Here is a 19,383-nt window from a genome sequence, read left to right as displayed (position 1 = left end):
GAGGAGCTAAGTGAGAATTTGCCACATTTAGTTTGGTGTCCATTTTTAAATGTATGTCATTTGTGATCCAGTTTTTAGGGCAAAATGTTTTGCCCTGTCAGAAATGGATCTTATTAGTTACTCAGAGTTAAATCACTGAACTGAAATTTTACATTATTTGAATAAAAGGTTATATTCAGGTTTACCTTCTCTGATAAGCAGAACAAAATATTGTTGCTATTATCAGAGTTAGCAGAGAAAATAGGCAAGCCAGGGGGTTCGACCTTGCTTGGAAAGCCAGATCACAGGCCAGACTTTGGATAGATGTATGCCTGTGAAAGAAAATTGTAAGGTCATTGGGACTACTGCAGTTAATGCGTTGTAATACTTTTATTGGACTAGTTCATCGTTCGTTAATGAAGGGAAGTTAGTGCCAGGTTTATAAGATTTTTGGCTCTGTACATTGGTAATTTAACCTTCTCCCTTGTGTTTTAGTTTTTAAAAACTGTTAATTGGAAGTAAAGAACACAGATTTTTAATCTCAAAATTTAAAAAGACTTTTGATTTTGATGTAACTTTACACTCAGAGAAGCACTGCTAAGAATAGTACGTAAAAAGAACTTCCGTATACTTAGATTTGCCAGTCATTCACATTTTGCCTCATTTGTTTTATCATGTATATATGTACCCTCTGTTTATATATTTCCCCTAATTAATTTACAGATATAACACTCCTTTATCCATAGTTTTGTTTTTTCCCGAGAACAGGTCTTTCTTTTCTTTTCTTTTTTTTTGAGAGGGTGTCTCACTCTGTCGCCCAGGCTGGACTGCAGTGGTGCGACCTCAGCTCACTGCAAGCTCCGCCTCCTGGGTTCACGCCATTCTCCTGCCTCCGCCTCCCGAGTAGCTGACGCTACAGGCGCCCACCACCACGCCCCACTAATTTTTTGTATTTTTAGTAGAGATGGGGTTTCACCGTGTTAACCAGGATGGTCTCGATCTCCTGACCTCGTGATCCGCCCACCTCAGCCTCCCAAAGTGTTGGGATTACAGGCATGAGCCACCGAACCTGGCCAGGTTTTTCTTTTCAATCAGCACAGAATATTGGTCAAATCTGGACATTTGATACTGATAGAATGCTGTTACCTAATGCACATTCCATGTTCAGATTTCCTCAATTGTCCCAACAATGGCCTTCATAGCTATTACTCCTTTCTGTTTACTTCCCCAGCCACCCTGGATCTAATCAAGGATCATGTGTTATATTTAGTTGTCATAACTCTTTAGTTTTCTTTCATCTCCAGTAGTTCCTCAGCCTTCATTTTTCATGTCTTGGCTTTTGGCTTTTTTTTTTTTTTTTCCTTATTCTAAACCCACAGCCAACATCATAATGTCTTGGTATTTTTGAAGAGTTCATTTCAGTTATTTCATAAATCATGTTCTTCAGTTTGAGTTTTCAGAGGTTTCTTCATGATTAGATTCTGTTAATGCATTTTTGGTAGGAATACTGCAGAAGTAATGTTCTGTCTTCTCAGACATCATATCAAGAATTGGTCTGTCTTGTTTTTGGTGATACTAACTTTGATTACTTTATTAAGGTAATATTTGGTAGGTTAATTGGCTATAAAGTTACTATTTTCTCCTTTGTTATTAAGAAGTAATTTGTGGGGCCGGGCACGGTGGCTCAAGCCTGTAATCCCAGCACTTTGGGAGGCCGAGACGGGCGGATCACGAGGTCAGGAGATCGAGACCATCCTGGCCAACATGGTGAAAGCCCGTCTCTACTAAAAAATACAAAAAGCTAGCCGGGTGAGGTGGCGGGCGCCTGTAGTCCCAGCTACTTGGGAGGCTGAGGCAGGAGAAGGGCGTAAACCCGGGAGGCGGAGCTTGCAGTGAGCTGAAATCCGGCCACTGCGCTCCAGCCCGGGTGATAGAGCGAGACTCCGTCTCAAAAAAAAAAAAGAAGCAATTTGTGGGAAATGTTTTTAGATTATGTATATACCCTGTTTCTTACCAAAGTTTTATCCAATAGTTTCACATCCATTGATGGTTCTTGCCTGAATCAGTTATTAGTAGGATGATTGCAAGGTGATGATTTTCTGACTCATAATTCTTCTACATGTTAGTTTGCATTCTACTGTAAGAAAGAACTTTCTCTCCTGCTTACTATTAATTTGCTTACTTAATAAGGACTCATCGGTTTTTTTTTTTTATTCTAAGGTACTCTTATTATTTATTTCGAGGCTCAAATTAGCTTATATTTGGCTGGTGGGAGCACCCTTAAGCTGTAATTTGTACACACTCCCATCATTCTTTGAGCCCTTTCTTTCTGGCATAAGATGTTCCAGGCTCATCTTGTACTTAGCCTGTTCCAGCCTTAGAATTAGCCATTTCTCCAAGTAGCCCTCATTCTTTTTGGCTGGGAAAAATGTTTATAAACTAAAATCTCTCAGCACAGTAGAGCTAAGAAATATAAGTAAATAAATAAACATATCTACATCTGTTTATGTCTGTGTGTATTTGTGTGTTTATCACCATGATTTTACATTGATACCTACAATTTCATTCAACACCACAGGCCTAGTCTTGTCCCCTTCCATATTTGTAACACCTTTCTCCAACAGTAAGAACCTGGTTCCCATTATCTACGAGTATGTACTCATTTGCTCAATTCTATAATCAGAGAATATAGTTCCAGAATTGTAAGAACCATACCATTGTAAAGAAAAACCCCTTATAACTAGAGTTCAAATTTGTTTACAGTTCTTTTTGTCTGTATACTGACAACATAAAAAAGTACTATGTTAAAAAGTTACTTGGTTTAGTTTTAGTCTCCCTTTTAATACACTTACTTGACATAAAATTTGTTCATTTGTTTGTGTTTGATTTCCATTTTAGTTTGTTTTTGTTTTTGTTTTTATGAGGTGGAGTTTTGCTCTTGTACCCAGGCTGGAGTGCAATGGCACAGTCGCGGCTCACTACTCCGCCTCCCGGGGTCAGTCAATTCTCCTGCCTCAGCCTCCTGAGTGGCTGGGATTACAAGCATGGGCCACCATGCCTGGCTAATTTTTGTATTTTTAGTAGAGACGGGGTTTCACCATGTTGGCAGGCTGGTCTCGAACTCCTGACCTCCAGTAATCTGCCCACCTTGGCCTCCCAAAGTGCTAGGATTGCAGATGTGAGCCACCGTGCCCGGCCCCAGTTTAGATTTTTAAAATCTCATCCTTACTGATTTTATTTTGCTTTTTGAGTATATAAAACATTGTCATGGTTCCGAAAGTTAAAACTATACAAAAAGCTGTACTAAACAGTATCACTACTAATGCCTGCCACTCATTCCTACCCACCCCCTGTAGATAACCAATTTCATTAGTTTCTGATTGATCTTTCCTGTGTTTCTTTTTGTAAAGAAAAGCAGATGGGTATTTTCTTTTTTTCCCCCCACAAAAGATAGTAAACTAAATACATTCTTTTGGACTTTGTTTTTTTCATTTGGCTGTCTCTCCTGGATGTCACTCCATGTTTGTAGGAATTTTCCTTATTTTCTTTTTTAAAACAGCTTCTAGTACTTCATTTGCAGATGTGCCACAGTGAATTCAACCCGTCTCCTGTGTGTGGGCATTTAGGTTGTTTCCAATATTTGTAGTTACAAATAATGCAGCAGTTAATACCCTTGTACAAAGATATTTATGTATTATCAGGTATCTTCAGGGAAGAACATACAAAAAAATTAACTTTTTAATTGTGTGAGCAGTAATATCTAAGATAATACTTCAAGCTATTTGCCTACTCCAAACTTCCCTTCCACTGTGGTCTTACAAATGTATCCAAGGCTGTTGAAGTGAAGTACCTATCTATCGTAATTATTTTTCTGTTGGGAAACCTTGAAATTAGAGAGTTGGAAGTAGCCTTGGGGACATTTTTCGTCAAGTAGTAGCTGATCATAGACCCTGGGTCAGGGTTCATTTTAAGCAGTTAACTGTTCCTTGTACACACTCATCAGTGCTCTTCTGCCATCTCAGCTCAGACCAGCTATTTCGGATACTTCTCACTTACATTTAATTTAATTCACAGTAGGTTCCTTCATGCTGAACTGTTGACTGGTCACTCCCTGGAGTTATAGAATGGCAGTAGGACAAGACAATTCTACATGGGATAGAAATAAGGATTTCAGCATCTGTTTTCTCTAATAGGCCTCAGAGGATTGATGGTTATGAATTGTAGATTGTCAGAGGAATGGCATCTTGGATTCCCAGATGATGCTGCTGGTCTCCTTTGGTGATTTGTTTGTTTGAGACAGGATCTTGTTTTGTTGCCCAGACTGGAGTGCAGTGACGCTCTCTCAGCTCACGGCAACCCTTACCTTCCATGCTCAAGTTATTTTCCCATTGTAGAGACGAGGTCTCACTATGTTGCCCAGGCCGATCTAGAACTCCTGGTCTCAAGCAATCCTCCTGCCTTGGCCTCCAAAGTGTTGGGATTACAGGCATGTAATCTGTGCCCAGCGCTCTCAGCAATTAATGATGTCTAGTCTTTTGTTCCAGCTAGTGAACATTGGAGTAGATGGGAGACGTCCTCCTGCATTGCTAGATAACCATGTAAAAGGTTGGCTAGCATAGCTTGCCATCAGAGGGGCCACAAATGGATTACATATGTGTTGAAATAAATGATCCCCTCAGCCTAGAGGTGGCTGTGCTCCCAGACAAATCATTTCTGGCTGTGAGAAGCCTCTTCAGTTAATGTGCATATGTCATACAGATACTATTTTCTGTGTGTGCCCTGACATGGAAAAGGTTGGGAAGGTAGGCCAGAGCACAGTCTCAAAATTAGCCTCTGAGAACCAAAGATATTGCTCCTTAAATAGAACCAGGTAATAGAGTGAAGAGGAATTGAATTATTTAGGGTAGAGGTTAAAACCTACTTGTCCATAAAAATAAGCTGATAACCATATATTTAATCTGGTGTGATATGAAATTCTTACTCACCTCTTTGCTAAAACAAAAGTTAGAAATTAAAATATATTTCTAAGTGACTTGGCTTGTAACCCCATTTTATTGGATATTGGAATATGGAACAGTTCACATTAATGAACTTAGCATCTTTGTTCGTTTGAATTTTGACATTTTATTCATTGCTATACTGATAATGTACTGGCAGTGAACTAAATGAAGTAGATACCCAGGGTATATTTTGGTTGATTAGATTAGTGAACCAGGATTTAATGTCTCTTCTGAATACTTCTGAGTTTGATGTATTCTAATAAAGTTTTGACACTTGAGTTGCTTCTGTACTTAAATGCCATTCTGTTATCTAAACCTTATCTCTTAAAATATGCTTCTCAAATGCATTTTTCCTGAAGTATTTTACACTGGATACATAAAATTCAATGATTCTGACATTTAAGGTGGTTATAACAGTTACATCAATTTTGAAATAAGCTTATTAAAATTGAGTATTTGATGTTTTGAATATAATTTAATTTTAGGTCTAGTATAGGAGGAGTTTGAGGGAGTGGAACTGACATTCACTGAGTGCTTTGCATTGATTAGGCCCTGTGCTGTGTGCAGTTTATGTAGTTTGTCTCGTGAAATCCTTACCATAGCCATGTGAGGTAGAAGGTGGGATTTGACCCATTTTACAGAGAGGACGCAGGCTCTGAAACGAACTTAGCTTAAGGTCATAGACTCAAATGGTAGAGCTACAACTTTAAGACAGTTGGTTCTGAAGCCCATGCTTGGTTCATTATGTCACATGACCTGTATCATATTTATTTTGAGTCTACGGAGGAACAAATTCCTACAAAGGCAACTCATTCTGTTTGGTACATTTTTGTGTAAAAGAGGGAAGGAATTCTTCTGGAAGGGTTCAAGGGCAGGTGATAAAGGAATTTGCCTGGTTCAACCAAAACAATGTGGGGCAGAGTTTCCTGGTCACGGTGCCCCTTCCTTTTTAGGTCAGTTGTGGAACAATTTGCTAGGAATTTTGTGAGAAAATTGTGAGTAGTTCCAACTGCAAAGGCCTGGGATCAGGCATTGCTGGGCATAATGGGGATCAAGTCATGCTGGCTGAGGAATATGTCAACTCTTGGGGTAAAGAGAAATATAAACAGAATTAGTAATGTTCTCAACTCTCATAATTGTTTAGAAGCATTTTTTCAAGTTCAACCTGGGGTTTCCTAGAATGCTCATTAAGTAACATAATCCAAAGAAGCAAAAGGAATGAAAGATAAGGCTTTGTGACTTTTAATGAAGAGAAAAGGGATTTCTGCCACTGTTTATGGCACTTTCTTAAGGATCTTTACCTAGAATTTGGGATTTCTGTGGAAATAGTGCCTCTGACAATTTGAAGGTTTTAAACTTGTTACTGAGTTATGGTTAGGAATGATGTTTGTGGTCGAGGATTAGGTTGTCCTGAGGTAGAGGTGGCGCACCTAGATTTGAATTATTAAAATATTGATGTGATACAGAAAGATTTAGTCCAAAGGACAATTACAGCTTAGTTGAAGATAAATAGCAAGTCTTTACTGTCGCTACTTCTGTTGTAGAGAGAATAGTATAGTCGTTGGATAGCTTTGAATCCTGCTGGACAAAACCTTTTGAAGTTTCTTTTCCATCCTCACTTTTCCTAAACAACAGGTCAGTCATTCCAGTGAGTTGTTTGGTGGTTGTGGATGGTGCTGCGTCACTGGTACTGCTCCCTCTGTAAGTGGTGGTCTGGTTATGTGTTGCTGCGTAACAAATAGCCATACATCCTAGAAACCTAAAGCAATCATTTTATTTTGCTTATAATTTTGCGGGCCAAGAATTCAGGAAGAACTTGGCTGGGATTGCATCAGGTGGAGAACATGGGCTCACAGAGTTAACAGACTCTGTGCGTTAAGAAGACACTTTGGAAGAGGATGTTCCAGAGTCTTCTTAACTTACCTGTCTGGTACCTCTGTGCTCTGTGGTGCCTGTCTGTCCCCCAGTGGTGTCATAATCTCCCCAGTCTCCCTGCACATGGTTTGGGCTTCTCTCAGCATGTTGGTCTCTGGGTAATTAGACTTCTGACATAGCAACTGGCTTTCCCAAGAGCAAGCATTTCAAGCAATAGCAAGAGGGAGCTGTGCATTTCATAAGGCCCGGAGTTGCAGGTTGACATAGAACCACTTCTGCCATATTCAGTGTGTCGGGGCAGTCACAGAGCCTGCCCAGATTCAGAGAATGAGGACATAAACCTGTCTCTCCATGGGAAGAATGTCAAAGAATTTGTGGCCATCTTTAATCTACCATTAGCCATTAAGCAAAAAGGAGAGGATTGTTATGATAAATGCTGAACTGACTTTACCAGCAAATGTAAGTCTGCTTATCTAATGATGCAGAAGAGACTGGTTGTCAGAAATAAGACAGGGATAGAGGCAAAAGAGGAAAGTGGGAAAATTTTTTGTGGGAAAGTAGAAAGGCAACCAAGATAAGCTTTGTTTCATAATTTTATTTTTGCTGCCTTGGACCTGAAGTCTTGGTTCTGTGATCTCGGCCTTGAGTCCCAGGCTGCCACTTCTGACCACTTTGGATTTGGTGCTCATGCCTGGTCTCCTCCCCAGTATTGGGACCTCTGGTTGGCTTCCTGAGCTCTGCATTGGCCACCGCTTTGGCCCTGAGTACCTCCCGTTGCCCTTTATGAGAACTCTCTTGTTGCCCTGTTCCCTGGGAACCCTAACCATCCACTCTCAGAATAAGCAGCGTTGTCAGGGCTGGGGAGACATCAGACACTGATTTTGGCTGCACTCGGGCTGCTTGGGCACCTTGGCAGTTGCTTCGTGTAGCTTGATTTCTTCTTTTCTGGATTACATTACGGCTCAGTTCTTGCTCTCTTTTTGTGACTTCACCAACTCCTCCCCCTAATAATTTCGAGGGATTCAAGTTATAGATAGAAGAGACTTCTCAACTTTTAGCATAGAATAGGCTTGTGAACATGCAGTTCAGAGAGGATTTACAGTGTACAGAAGATTTTGTCTTGCTCTTAAGTATCTAAAAATTTTTCATTTGGAAGGTAAGTTAGGTCTGTCTGGAATATATTTTTACTTACATGTACTGGAATATTTATATAATTTTTATGATGATGCTGGACTATCCTCCAGTTTTAAGAGGAATAACACTTTTACTATTGATACTTTCACGGTGTGTTTGTGTGTTTTAATAACTGCTGCAAAATTTCAAAATTTTTGTTGATTGTAGTTTTACAGATCCATAGAGTTATAATCCTGGATTTTGATTTAACTTTCCACTCACTCTTGAAAATTCAGAATGAGTTCATTTTATTAGGACAACTTTATAATACCAGTATATTTAAATTTAAAACACTTTAAATTTAATTATTATTATAAAAGAAATGATGCTGTTTGAAAAACTTTAAACAGTATAATGGCTCCTATCCCCATCTCATTCCTTTTACATAACTGATAACAGTTATTTCTAGTCTTTAAAAAACTTATATGCAGGTATGTAATACATATATAGACTCAGAAACACATAGCATGTTATCTTTTTAAAACAAAAGTTTTAGTCTCCTGGACGACTGCTTTGTAACAGTCAGTTCCTTGAAACACTCTATGAGTTTAATTTGCAGCCCTATCGCTTAGTAATGTAGCAAATTACATTACTTCTCTATGCCTCAGTTTCCTCATCTGTAAAACAGACCAAATAATGGTCTGTACCTGATTGGATTGTAGAGGATTAAATAGCACCTGTTTATAGCACACAGGATGTACTATATAAATGTTAACTAAATGAAAATGAACTTGCTTAAAAAACATATCCTAGATGTTTCCTTATGGGTTGCTAATATTTTTAGAGTGTTGCACTTTAAAAATGGTGTAGGGGGGTGGTTTCTGAGTTTTACTGTTGTGGCAGCATGTTTGTCTGTAATGATCCTGAACGGTGATTCCACGCACTTCCCACGCCCTTGTTGCAGTGAGTTGCTATTACTGATGGGCAATGTGGTAGGAATGTGTTTGTGTCTCAGGGATGATGAGAGGCAAGAAAAGCTTGAAAACCATTGGTTTAGGAAATTATACTACATTAGCAGTTAATATTTTTGTTAAGCCTTTTAAGAGACTTAGGTAGAAAGCAGAGTTGGAGGAATTTTATTTATGGAGGAGGATGATATGATTGTTTCATCTAACTTTTGCCAATCTTTATGTTCTCTAAATTATTTTATTTTATTTTATTTTATTTTATTTTATTTTTTGAGATGGAGTCTCGCTCTGTCGCCCAGGCTGGAGTGCAGTGGCCGGATCTCAGCTCACTGCAAGCTCCGCCTCCCGGGTTTACGCCATTCTCCTGCCTCAGCCTCCCGAGTAGCTGGGACTACAGGCGCCCGCCTTCACGCCCGGCTAATTTTTTGTATTTTAGTAGAGACGGGGTTTCACCAGGTTAGCCAGGATGGTCTCGATCTCCTGACCTTGTGATCCGCCCGTCTCGGCCTCCCAAAGTGCTGGGATTACAGGCTTGAGCCACCGCGCCTGGCCCTAAATTATTTTATTTTGAGACAGGGTCTTGCTTTGTCACCCAGGCTGGAGTGTAGTGGTGTGATCTCAGCTCACTGGAGCCTTGACTTCCTGGGCTTACGGGATTCTCCCGCCTCAGCCTCTGGAGTAGCTGAGACCACAGGTGTGCACCACTATGCCCGCCTAATCTTTTTTTTATTTTTAGTAGATATGGGGTTTCCCTGTGTTGCCCAGGCTGGTTTCGAACTCCTGGGCTCAAGCAGTCCTCCCACCTTGACCTCCCAAAGTGCTGTGATTACAGGTGTGAGCCACTGTGCCCAGCATGTTCTTTGAATAATTTTGTAATTTAGAGGGAATGTGATCATCACCTACTCTTCATTTTACACTAAGGAAATAGAGCCAGAATGGTAGTAATGTTCTCTCTTATGTAGCTAGTAATGGTAGAGCCAGTACTAGAATCTCGGTCATCTGATCCTTCTCTTCTTTCTGAATTCTCGAGAAGATAAAGAGCCTTCTCTCCCAATTGAAAATAGCTGGTGAATAATGGATGCACTGTAAATGGCTTACCTGTCCGTGCTGTGTGCTTAAACTATTCTGTGTAGAGACAGTGATGAAGTTGTGTCATAAGCAGTCATATATGACCTTTTGTCCAAAAATTTAGAATTCCAGACTTGTTGGTAGGCCTCGAATATCAAATATCCTCTATTATGAGATTCTCTATATGCATACTAAGAGGATATTGAAGATCAGTGGCTATGTAAAAATAAAATATTCAGTGTGGATGTGCTTTTGTTCTAAGAACTCCTTTTCTTGTGAACACAGCGTGAAAAGATTCATGTGTAACTAGGCCTTTATAGGCACAGAACTCCCCGGTTTCTGCTCCGGTCTCTCTTGATAAAGGGCCATCCTGCCCTTTTGGAAGTATAGCATGGACTAAACCACTTTTGGCCTCTAGGTCACTTAAATGCCTTTGTGCGCCTTCCGTTATCTGGTTTTCAGGAGAGTTAAATGTTTAGGTGGTTTTAGGAGGAAGACTTGAGTCTGAGGCATGTTTTAGAGGCTGGGGCTCTTCCCACCCTCCCCATGGCCCAGCATATGTGATAGCTCCTACCTTCTGGAGAATGGCTCTAGCTCAGGAGAGGATAGAGCTTCTTCATCTCCTCCATACAAAGGGGCCCTCCTGCCAACTTGAAGAGCTTGAGGCTGAGGTGAGAACAGGGATAGAGGAAGATTCTGAAGCTGTAGCTGAAAAGGAGGCAGTGAAAAGAGCCTAGTTAGTGCCACCCTCTGGGCCAAGAGGTGAGACACTGCGGTCAGGGTTGGAAGAATCCAAGCAAACCGAAGAAATTTGCTGGAGGACAGGATATCTTGGTTTGAGGAAATTTTCCAATCTGAAGCTGAAAAGGAGGCAGTGAAAAGAGCCTAGTTAGTGCCACCCTCTGGGCCAAGAGGTGAGACACTGCGGTCAGGGTTGGACGAATCCAAGCAAACCGAAGAAATTTGCTGGAGGACAGGATATCTTGGTTTGAGGAAATTTTCCAATCTGAGTAAAAGATGAGTTTCATTTATGAGACTCCCAATCACGCTGCTATGGCCGAGTGTAACAGTGTGAGAAATAAATTGCATGGCTTCCTTTTCCCTGCCATCACCTTGAAGTGTAATTGGGTATATTAAAGAGCCCTTATAAATTCCCAGATTTCACTTTTTGAGCCTTCACAAGTGTCTGTCCTTACCACCCTTTCTCTCAAGTACTAGCATTTAAGATTAAAAAAATAAACACTTTGGTTTAATATTTTTGTGTTTTGCTGAATAGATACTATATTCAGAGCCTAAAATATTTTTATTACTGTGTGGTTTTATTGCGTGGGTATATGTGTAAGTATGTGCATGTATATGAGTATTTCAGCTATATTATGTTTCGTTTAGGGCTTTACAGACGACCCTGGAAACCTTTAATACTGTTTCCATGGGAGATGTGTTTATCCTGCAGGTAAACTTTTGAATCTCATCTGTAAATTGAAACTACCTTCTATAATAAGATAGTCCCCCTAAAGTTGATTAAAATAAATGGTTTTAAGATTATCTGTAGTATTGTTTGATTTGTACAATTACCTGTTCTATTCTTAACAATAATTGAGAGTTTAATTGAAAGCCAATGTTTTTCATTCTATTTTATATTTGTCCTGGGTACATTAAAGGTTCTTGATTTGGATGAAGTGTGTATAAACAGAGTGAATATTCCCCAAAGCAATGCCATCTATTGGCTTCAGAATCCCTCATAATACCCTATCCTCTGTATCTTTCTAGCCTTCAAATGTTTATCTGGTGTGACTGTATTATGCCCTCAGAGAGTACTGTATGTTGCCCAGGCTGTCCTCGAACTCTAGGCTCAAGTGATTCTTCTGCCTCAGCCTCCCAAGTAGCTGGGACTACAGATGCAATCACCACCACACTTGGCAGGTAGTAAAGTGGTTTTTTTTGTTTTGTTTTGTTTTGTTTTTGAGATATATTAAAAGGCACAGTCCACAGTCACTTGTTTCCAATGATTTTGGAAGTCAATACTTTATTCCCTTTTACTTTCTCTCCTTAAGTATCTGTCTGTCTAATTGACGCACAATTCACATAACATAAAATTAACCATCTTAAAGTGAACAATTCAGTGGCATTTAGTATATCCACAATTGTTTTTACAACTACCATCTCTGTCTAGTTCCGAAACATTTTCATAACCCCAGAATAAACTCTATACCAATTTAACAGTTACTTCCCATTCTCTTGACCTCCTCAGTCTTAGAGTTTTTTTGGTTTTTTAAAATGTGTAATTGAATTGAGAAATTAAAAAAAAATAAAACCTTGTGAGATAGTTGATATTATAAGACTAGCTTTATAATACCCTGTTATAAATGCAGTAACATGAAGAAATGTGTTCATGCACCTTAAGTGGGAAAAGGAGATCATCAAATTGTATGTACTGTGTGTAGGTTTACAACCCTAGAGTGAGGAAGAAAGGAACACTTGGTAGGAAACACACCCAAAACAAAGTCACGGGGATTCTGCTCTAGATTTCTTTTTCCTTGTACAAAGGAGGGACAAAATCCTCCATAATTAAAAAAATATCTCTGGTTAGTTAAAAACTTGGGCCTAGGCCAGGTGCAGAGGCTCATACCTATAATCTGGGCACTTTGGGAGGCTGAGGCATGGAGGATTGCTTGAGCTAAGGGATTCAAAACCAGTGTAGGCAACACAGTGAGACCCTGTCTCTACCAAAAAAGAAAAACAGAAAATTAGCCAGGCGTGGTGGCAGATGCCTGTAGTCCCTGCTACTCCGGAGGCTGAGGTGGGAGGATCATTTGAGCCTGGGAGGCAGAGGTTGTAGTGACCTGTGATCATGCCACTGCACTCCAGCCTCTGCAACAGAGTGAGACTCTTTCTCAAAACAAAACAAAAACACAACCTTGTAATGTAATTATTTCAGGATAATAACCTATAGGAGTTTTTTTCTCCCAGATTTGAGTTACAGTCGTCCGTCCTTCCCTCCCTCCCTCCCTCCCTGCTCCCTTCTTTCCTTCCCTCCATCCATCTTTTTTTTGAGGCATGGTTTGCTCTTTCACCCAAACTAGAGTGCAGTAGTGCAATCGTGGCTCACTGCAGCTTCACCTTCCTGGGCTCAATTGATCTTCCCATGTGGCTGAGACTGCAGGCACGCGCCACCACACCCGGCTATTTTTTGTATTTTTCGTAGAGATGGGGTTTCACCATTTTACCATAGCTGGTCTCGAACTCCTGGACTCAAGCAGTCTGCCTGCCTCAGCCTCCCTAAGTGTTGGGACTACAGGCATGTACCAGTGCACCTGGCCCCAAAGTTCTTAATATTTACTAAGAGAAAAAAGTTTGCTGGAGAAACAAAATATTAATGTTCATAATATCTCAGTCCTCCAAATCATACCTCAAACCATGAATAGCTGTTCAAGTGAGCTGTTTACTAGTTTACTTTTTATTTTGTAAAATACATTTTATTGGGCTTTCTCTTCAAACTGTAAAGACATCATATTCTCATTGCTGTAAGGCAAACACCATAGGGGAGTACAAATAAAAAGCCAGCAGTTTCCCTCACAATAGTCTTCCCAAGTACCTGCCTAGCAGAGTTGTTTTAGCAGTTTGGTAGGTATTCTTCCACACCTTTCTGTCCTGTGGTTTACATGCACATGTAACAAAATTAGACCCAGTTGAGTAAAAAATGCCTTCAGTGCCTTCAAGGATGGCCCTGATAGTGAATATAAATATATGAATGCACTAAGAAAAGGGAAGGCCTGTGGCAAGTAGAAGGGGATTTCACCCCTCAAAGCTTTCACGTTCAAAACTAAAGTTCTGTGCTGGCCAAACCGTAGAGTCCCTCAGGCAGTAATCACTGTGCTCTTCTATTCTCACCTCCTGTCCCGTCCTCTCATACAAATATGGGATGAACATAGTCAAAGGTTTATTTAACTCATTAATGAGGGCACCAGTAGTAAGATGGTAAAGCTGGCTCCACGAGTATTTGGGAACTGAATGTGTGTAGACAGTGAAGATAAAAGCGTTGAAGTAAAATTGCTAGGTTAGATGCAAAATTGGTTAATATCCTACAGGGTAGTATAACTATAACCTTTGGAGTCTGCTGGACAGAAATTATTAAAAAACTACATTACCTGTAACTTCGTGGAATTTGGGTCCTAGTCAAGTAGGTCAACTGGTCATTGGTACTATAATTAACTATCTTTGGGAGGAGCTATTAAACAGTGTTTCAGTATACGTTGAAGGGGCTTACAGTTCTCCATTCACCTTATTTCCAGTTTTGGTTAATTTTTTTTTTTTTTTAACAGTGAGAAAGGCCTGTTGTGATACGGAATTGGGCAAGAGAAATGTAGGTAGAGACCAGATCTTGGAAGAGATGGGTATCCTAAACTAAGAAATTTAAACTTTCTCTTCCACAGATATTTACTGAGCATCTATAATGTGCTAGGTGATTACTGTGATCCTGTGTGGTTGTGCTGCAGTGCTCCTCCCGTGCCTCTAGGAGGCTGACTAGTGGTTCCCAAGGGGTTGTATTAGGAAGTCGCCTGGGAAGCTACTTTGCACAAAATATTCTTTGTACTTCTTTCCCCACCCCAATGTAGATATACTTGAGTAGAACATAGGTGTTTTTAAAAAGCTTTCCAGGTGATTTTGTTATCCCTCCCTTTTGAATATCATTGTTACTTACATAGGACTTATTAAAAAATGAATGAGTAAACAGCAAGCAAAATTTTAATATTTTGTTTCCATACCTTATTGCCTTCCCCACCGCTATAATACATCAACTAAAATAATTAATGCCTTGATTATACCATCAGCAAGAATTATGTGCAGTTGTCATATATTTTATGCAACTAAAAATTACTTTGGGAAAACTAGGCTTAGATTTCCTAATTGTGACCTTACGTTGTGCCTCTTAGTAAATAAAACGAAAAAGTTGTCATTTATAGTGGTATATGACCTACATGGCAGAGACATGTGATTAGATGGCTAGACTTAAAAAATGTTTTTTAATAGGAAAATAGACTGTCGTTGACTGGTCAGAGACTGTGGCAAAAGGGAATAAGTAATAAAGGAGACAAGTGTATATGTGTTTAATGTGGTTAAGCTATTTGAGTTGAGTCAGCAATTAAAATGAGCCGCTGTTGTGGACATGCATTTAAATTCTTTTCGATATAACTTAATTAGGCAGCCATTTTGTGTAAATGCATTCAAAAAGCACAGATTTGCAACTTCAGCATTCTTACATAGCCATGGAATTTATAACTTAATCACAGGAAAATGGGGAGAAATTGGGAAATAACATGATACAATTGGTATATTGTGTATTTTTCTTTTTATTAGTGTGCCGGTCCAACAAAAGCCCTTGGGTCTGTTTGACTTGTTCAAGTGTCCACTGTGGAAGGTAGGTGAAATACTTATTACTTCACTGCCCTGTTTGCTTTTTAAAATTTGTCTTTAAGCTTTATGTCAGAGTTTTATTGATTTGGATTTAGTACCATTGTTAATCATGATGCATAATTCTCTGTAGGGCTTCCTTCTCCAGTTGAATCCCTTTGTTCTGTGATACAACCGGGGAAAACATCTGGGAGAGAAAAACTCTTCATATTGATACTCAGAAGAATTAGTTTGATGACCAAGACAATTTGCTAGTAATATTTGAGTGGAAAGATGAGCTAAGGGAATTCTTGAAGTACAAGTTTACCTAATGGTTGTTTTTTAAACCTTTTATTAGGGTAAAATTTAAGCACACACAAACAGAGATGGTATAATTGAACCCCATGTTCCATTCACCCAGCAATTATCAACACGGGGCAATCTTTTTTCACCTATTACCTACCCCATCCCCACCTCTACTGACTTTTGAATCAAATCCCAGGTATGATATCATTCTTCTGGGAAAGAAAAAAAAACTTAAAATATTTACGGATAAAGGAATTCCTTTTGAAAATGATCTCATTGTAGAGTTCATTATTAATTCCTAAGATATATCAAATGTTTCATTGTTCCATTAAAACACTGCTTTCTATGGACAACATCTTCTACCTCACCCCACCCCAGTTTAAACCTGAGCATTTCTTCCCAGTTCTTGGCCTCAAAATAATATTATTTAAATAGTAACTCTTCTAGCACAAACTCAAGTAAATATTGTCTGTGGTTTTTCGCCTGGTAGCAGCACATTTATTTCCACTGCTCTTCTAGCTTAGAAAATCTACTTTGAATTTACTGTAGAAGTTAATAGCTTAGCAGTAAGGAAATGAGAAATCATACTGAGTTATATAGGCTGAAATATATATTGTATTTATCTGGAATATTTCCCCATTGTTATTTTTAAATCCTCATTGCATGAAGAGAGCATCTTTGTTTGTTCGGTGAAGTTTTGATTTTTCACATTTTGAGTCCTGGAATTATTTTTTCCATGTGCACTTAAGAGTACCTTTGGAATGTTAACTGCATTTCTTAATTGTGGCTGTTGTGGTTTTGAAATCTCTAGGATTTGGGGAACCTGAAAATACTTTGTACAGATAACTTTTTTTTAAAAAAGAAGAAAAGTAGAAGCACTTAAATTCTGCACTTGAAGAGACAGATTCCTCTCCTAGATTTTGAGAGGTGAGAATTATAATGCAATAAAATTTATGTAGTTCTGTTCTCCAGAAGTCTCATAGTGCTCTACAACCTAAATCTTGATGGTCGCATGCCAATCAAAAGACCTGACAAACTCAAAAATTAGAGATTAATGTTCCTAAACAACAAACTAAAATAGGTTTTGGAAAAATAAATGGAAAAATTTCTAGACTCTGCAGTTGGACTGTTGCCAATTGCAAGCAAGCTTAAATTTAGAAATTTGACATAGTTTTGGAGAAATGTGATGAAGTAGATTAAACAGAAAATTCAGAGTAGCCTGAATTTGGATCTCCATTTTACATAGCTGATTGGTTAATATTCTTTTATCATGCAATCCCAGGTGTTTATTGCCAAATTTATTGATTTTTTTTGTAATTTTAGACTGCTTGTCTTTAGGGAAATCATAAAGTGAATATTCTTCCCATTAGGAAACATAGTTTATTAATAGCATACATGGGTTATAAATTCTACTGGTCTTCATGACCCCATCCCATTTAAGTTATTTTTCAAATTTTTGTGATTGTTACTGGAAATTTGTGACGTATGTAGTGAAATTTTTCCTCTTGTGCTGTAGACCAAAATGTCTAGTTAAAATCCAAAACTAGATGAGGGAAATATTTAATTTCCTGTTAGCTAGTTTATACAAAACTGTTAACCTCTTTGACTAATGTATTTAGGTATTAGGCAAAACATTGCTAATCTTAATATCAGTAATCATACTTCTTGCTTTATCTCTGATATGTACCGTAACTATTTATATATCTAATACATTTAGAAACTACAGTGTTGTAGTTAAACGAACTATATGGACTATGTAAAGATGATGAGTTCTCAAAAATTTGCAAGTGGTAATGTGCTTATTCAGTATTATTACTGTGGCAATGAATTACTGTTGTTTTTCATGGTTGAGTACTATAAATATATGATAAGAATAGGCAGTTAAGATGATTAAATATTGAACTCATATGATACCTTAGAGTTTATCGTTTATTTTTATTTATTTATTGGACAGAGTCTCACTCTGTCACCCAGGCTGGAGTGGAGTGGGATGATCTCGGCTCACTGCAACCTCTGTCTCCTGGGTTCAAGTGAGTCTCATGCCTCAGCCTCCCGAGTAGCGGGATTACAGGCATGTGCCACCAACCGTGGCTAATTTTTGTATTTTTAGTAGAGATGGGGTTTCACCGTGTTGGCCAGGCAAGTTTCAAACTCCTGACCTCAAGTGATCTGCCTGCCTTAGCCTCCCAGAGTGCTGAGATTACAGGCGTGAGCCACTGCGCCTGGCCTTACCTTTTATTAAATAGTGTTTCTTGACCTATACAGTTACATGTTATCTTGAAATATGTTGTAAATGAGCCTGCCTTCTAAGCAATTGTTGTTTGGATTCTGAATACATAGTAGTTAGGCATAGAAAGAAGAATGCTAATAAAATAATTGCTAACATTCATTTGTTATGAACTATGGATCATCTAATCACCTAAAAACCCATGACACACAAAGTACTATTACGTCCATTTTACAAATGAGAAAACAAGTACAGAGAAGTTAAATAATTCATCCAAGCTCTCATGCCCAGGATGTGATAAATCCTGCTTTTGAACCCAGGCAGTCTAGTTTTCGAGCTTATCCTCTTAATCGTTATTTGACTCTGAAATTCACTTTAGTAGTTTTATAAACAGAGGACTCAGGTATATGCAAAAGTGTAAAGTACAGGGAATAAATGGAGAAAGAACATGATCACATTCTGAGTTGGGGTTAATAGTGCCTTGAATGTGCCCAGTTTTCCTGGGTAGAGGGGCTAAGTTTGAAGTTGATCCTTCCCAGTTACCATAACTCTCCTACTTTCCCCAAGGTAAGTGTTCCTGGTGCAGTTAAGGTGCCTCATGATGAAAATGTCTTCTAAGTCTCTGCATCTGTTTATTTTGGTACCATTTAACCAACATTTGTTTTGACTGAGTTTTCGAATGGGCCTTGCCTTCCACATATTGCCTGCTTTCTAGGAGCTGGGAAACGTTGCCTCTTAAGGGTCTTCATGCTGGTAGTCAGTGACAGAATTGTGCAGTCTCTAGATGAAGGCACAGATGAATTTGGATGTACACCATGTGCAGAGGGAGCCTTATTTCAGTTTCATTATGCTTGCTGTAATATTAAATCTGAGTTGGAATGTGTTACATAATTTTTATGAACATAATCAACTTTTGATTACGTCTGTCCATGTAGAGAAATAGCAGTTTTTGTAAGCTTAAGGTGATTTGTGTTTTGTTTGGGTTATTTCTAAACAAACATGTTTCCATATGAGAGGAGCTGATTATTCAGGCATTTAAATATAAGACTGGAAGCTATATTGGTAAGAGTTGGAACATTGTCCTGTTTCTCTGACTCTCACACTTTATGTTAAACAGCAACTTGAGCAGAGTCTGTGGCCCTGTGGGAAGTGGCTGAGTAATTTACTTAACAGAGCTTGTCTTTGATAATAGCCCAAGTTGGGGGTTAGTGGTCTGAGAGGAAAAAAAAAAGCTATAGTGAAAGCAGCCACAAAGGAGTTTATAAATAATATCTATGGTGTTGAAACCGATTTGCATAGAGTATGCCTTTCCTTGCCTGTGCCTACTCTTGTATACAATTAAAAGTTGACTATAGTATTTGGTTGCAAAAAAAGGAGCTTAGGCGGGTGGATCACAAGGTCAGGAGATCGAGACAATCCTGGCTAACATGGTGAAACCCCGTCTCTACTAAAAATA

The 19,383-nt window shown here is 38.9% G+C and overlaps 1 protein-coding gene across 1 annotated transcript in view; it reads left to right on the top strand.

The window, feature by feature from the left end:
• USP3 (ubiquitin specific peptidase 3) overlaps positions 1-19,383 on the top strand; it is an 89,551-nt gene that overhangs the window by 13,376 nt on the left and 56,792 nt on the right. The window contains exon 2 of the mRNA XM_011940566.1: positions 15,362-15,422. Coding sequence (XP_011795956.1) covers positions 15,362-15,422 — 61 coding nt within the window. The remainder of the gene's footprint in view (positions 1-15,361; positions 15,423-19,383) is intronic.

The sequence above is a fragment of the Colobus angolensis genome, unplaced genomic scaffold, assembly GCF_000951035.1.
Source record: "Colobus angolensis palliatus isolate OR3802 unplaced genomic scaffold, Cang.pa_1.0 Scaffold19, whole genome shotgun sequence".
Classification (NCBI taxonomy): Eukaryota; Metazoa; Chordata; class Mammalia; order Primates; family Cercopithecidae; genus Colobus; species Colobus angolensis.
This window is presented reverse-complemented; position numbering and strand designations above follow the sequence as displayed.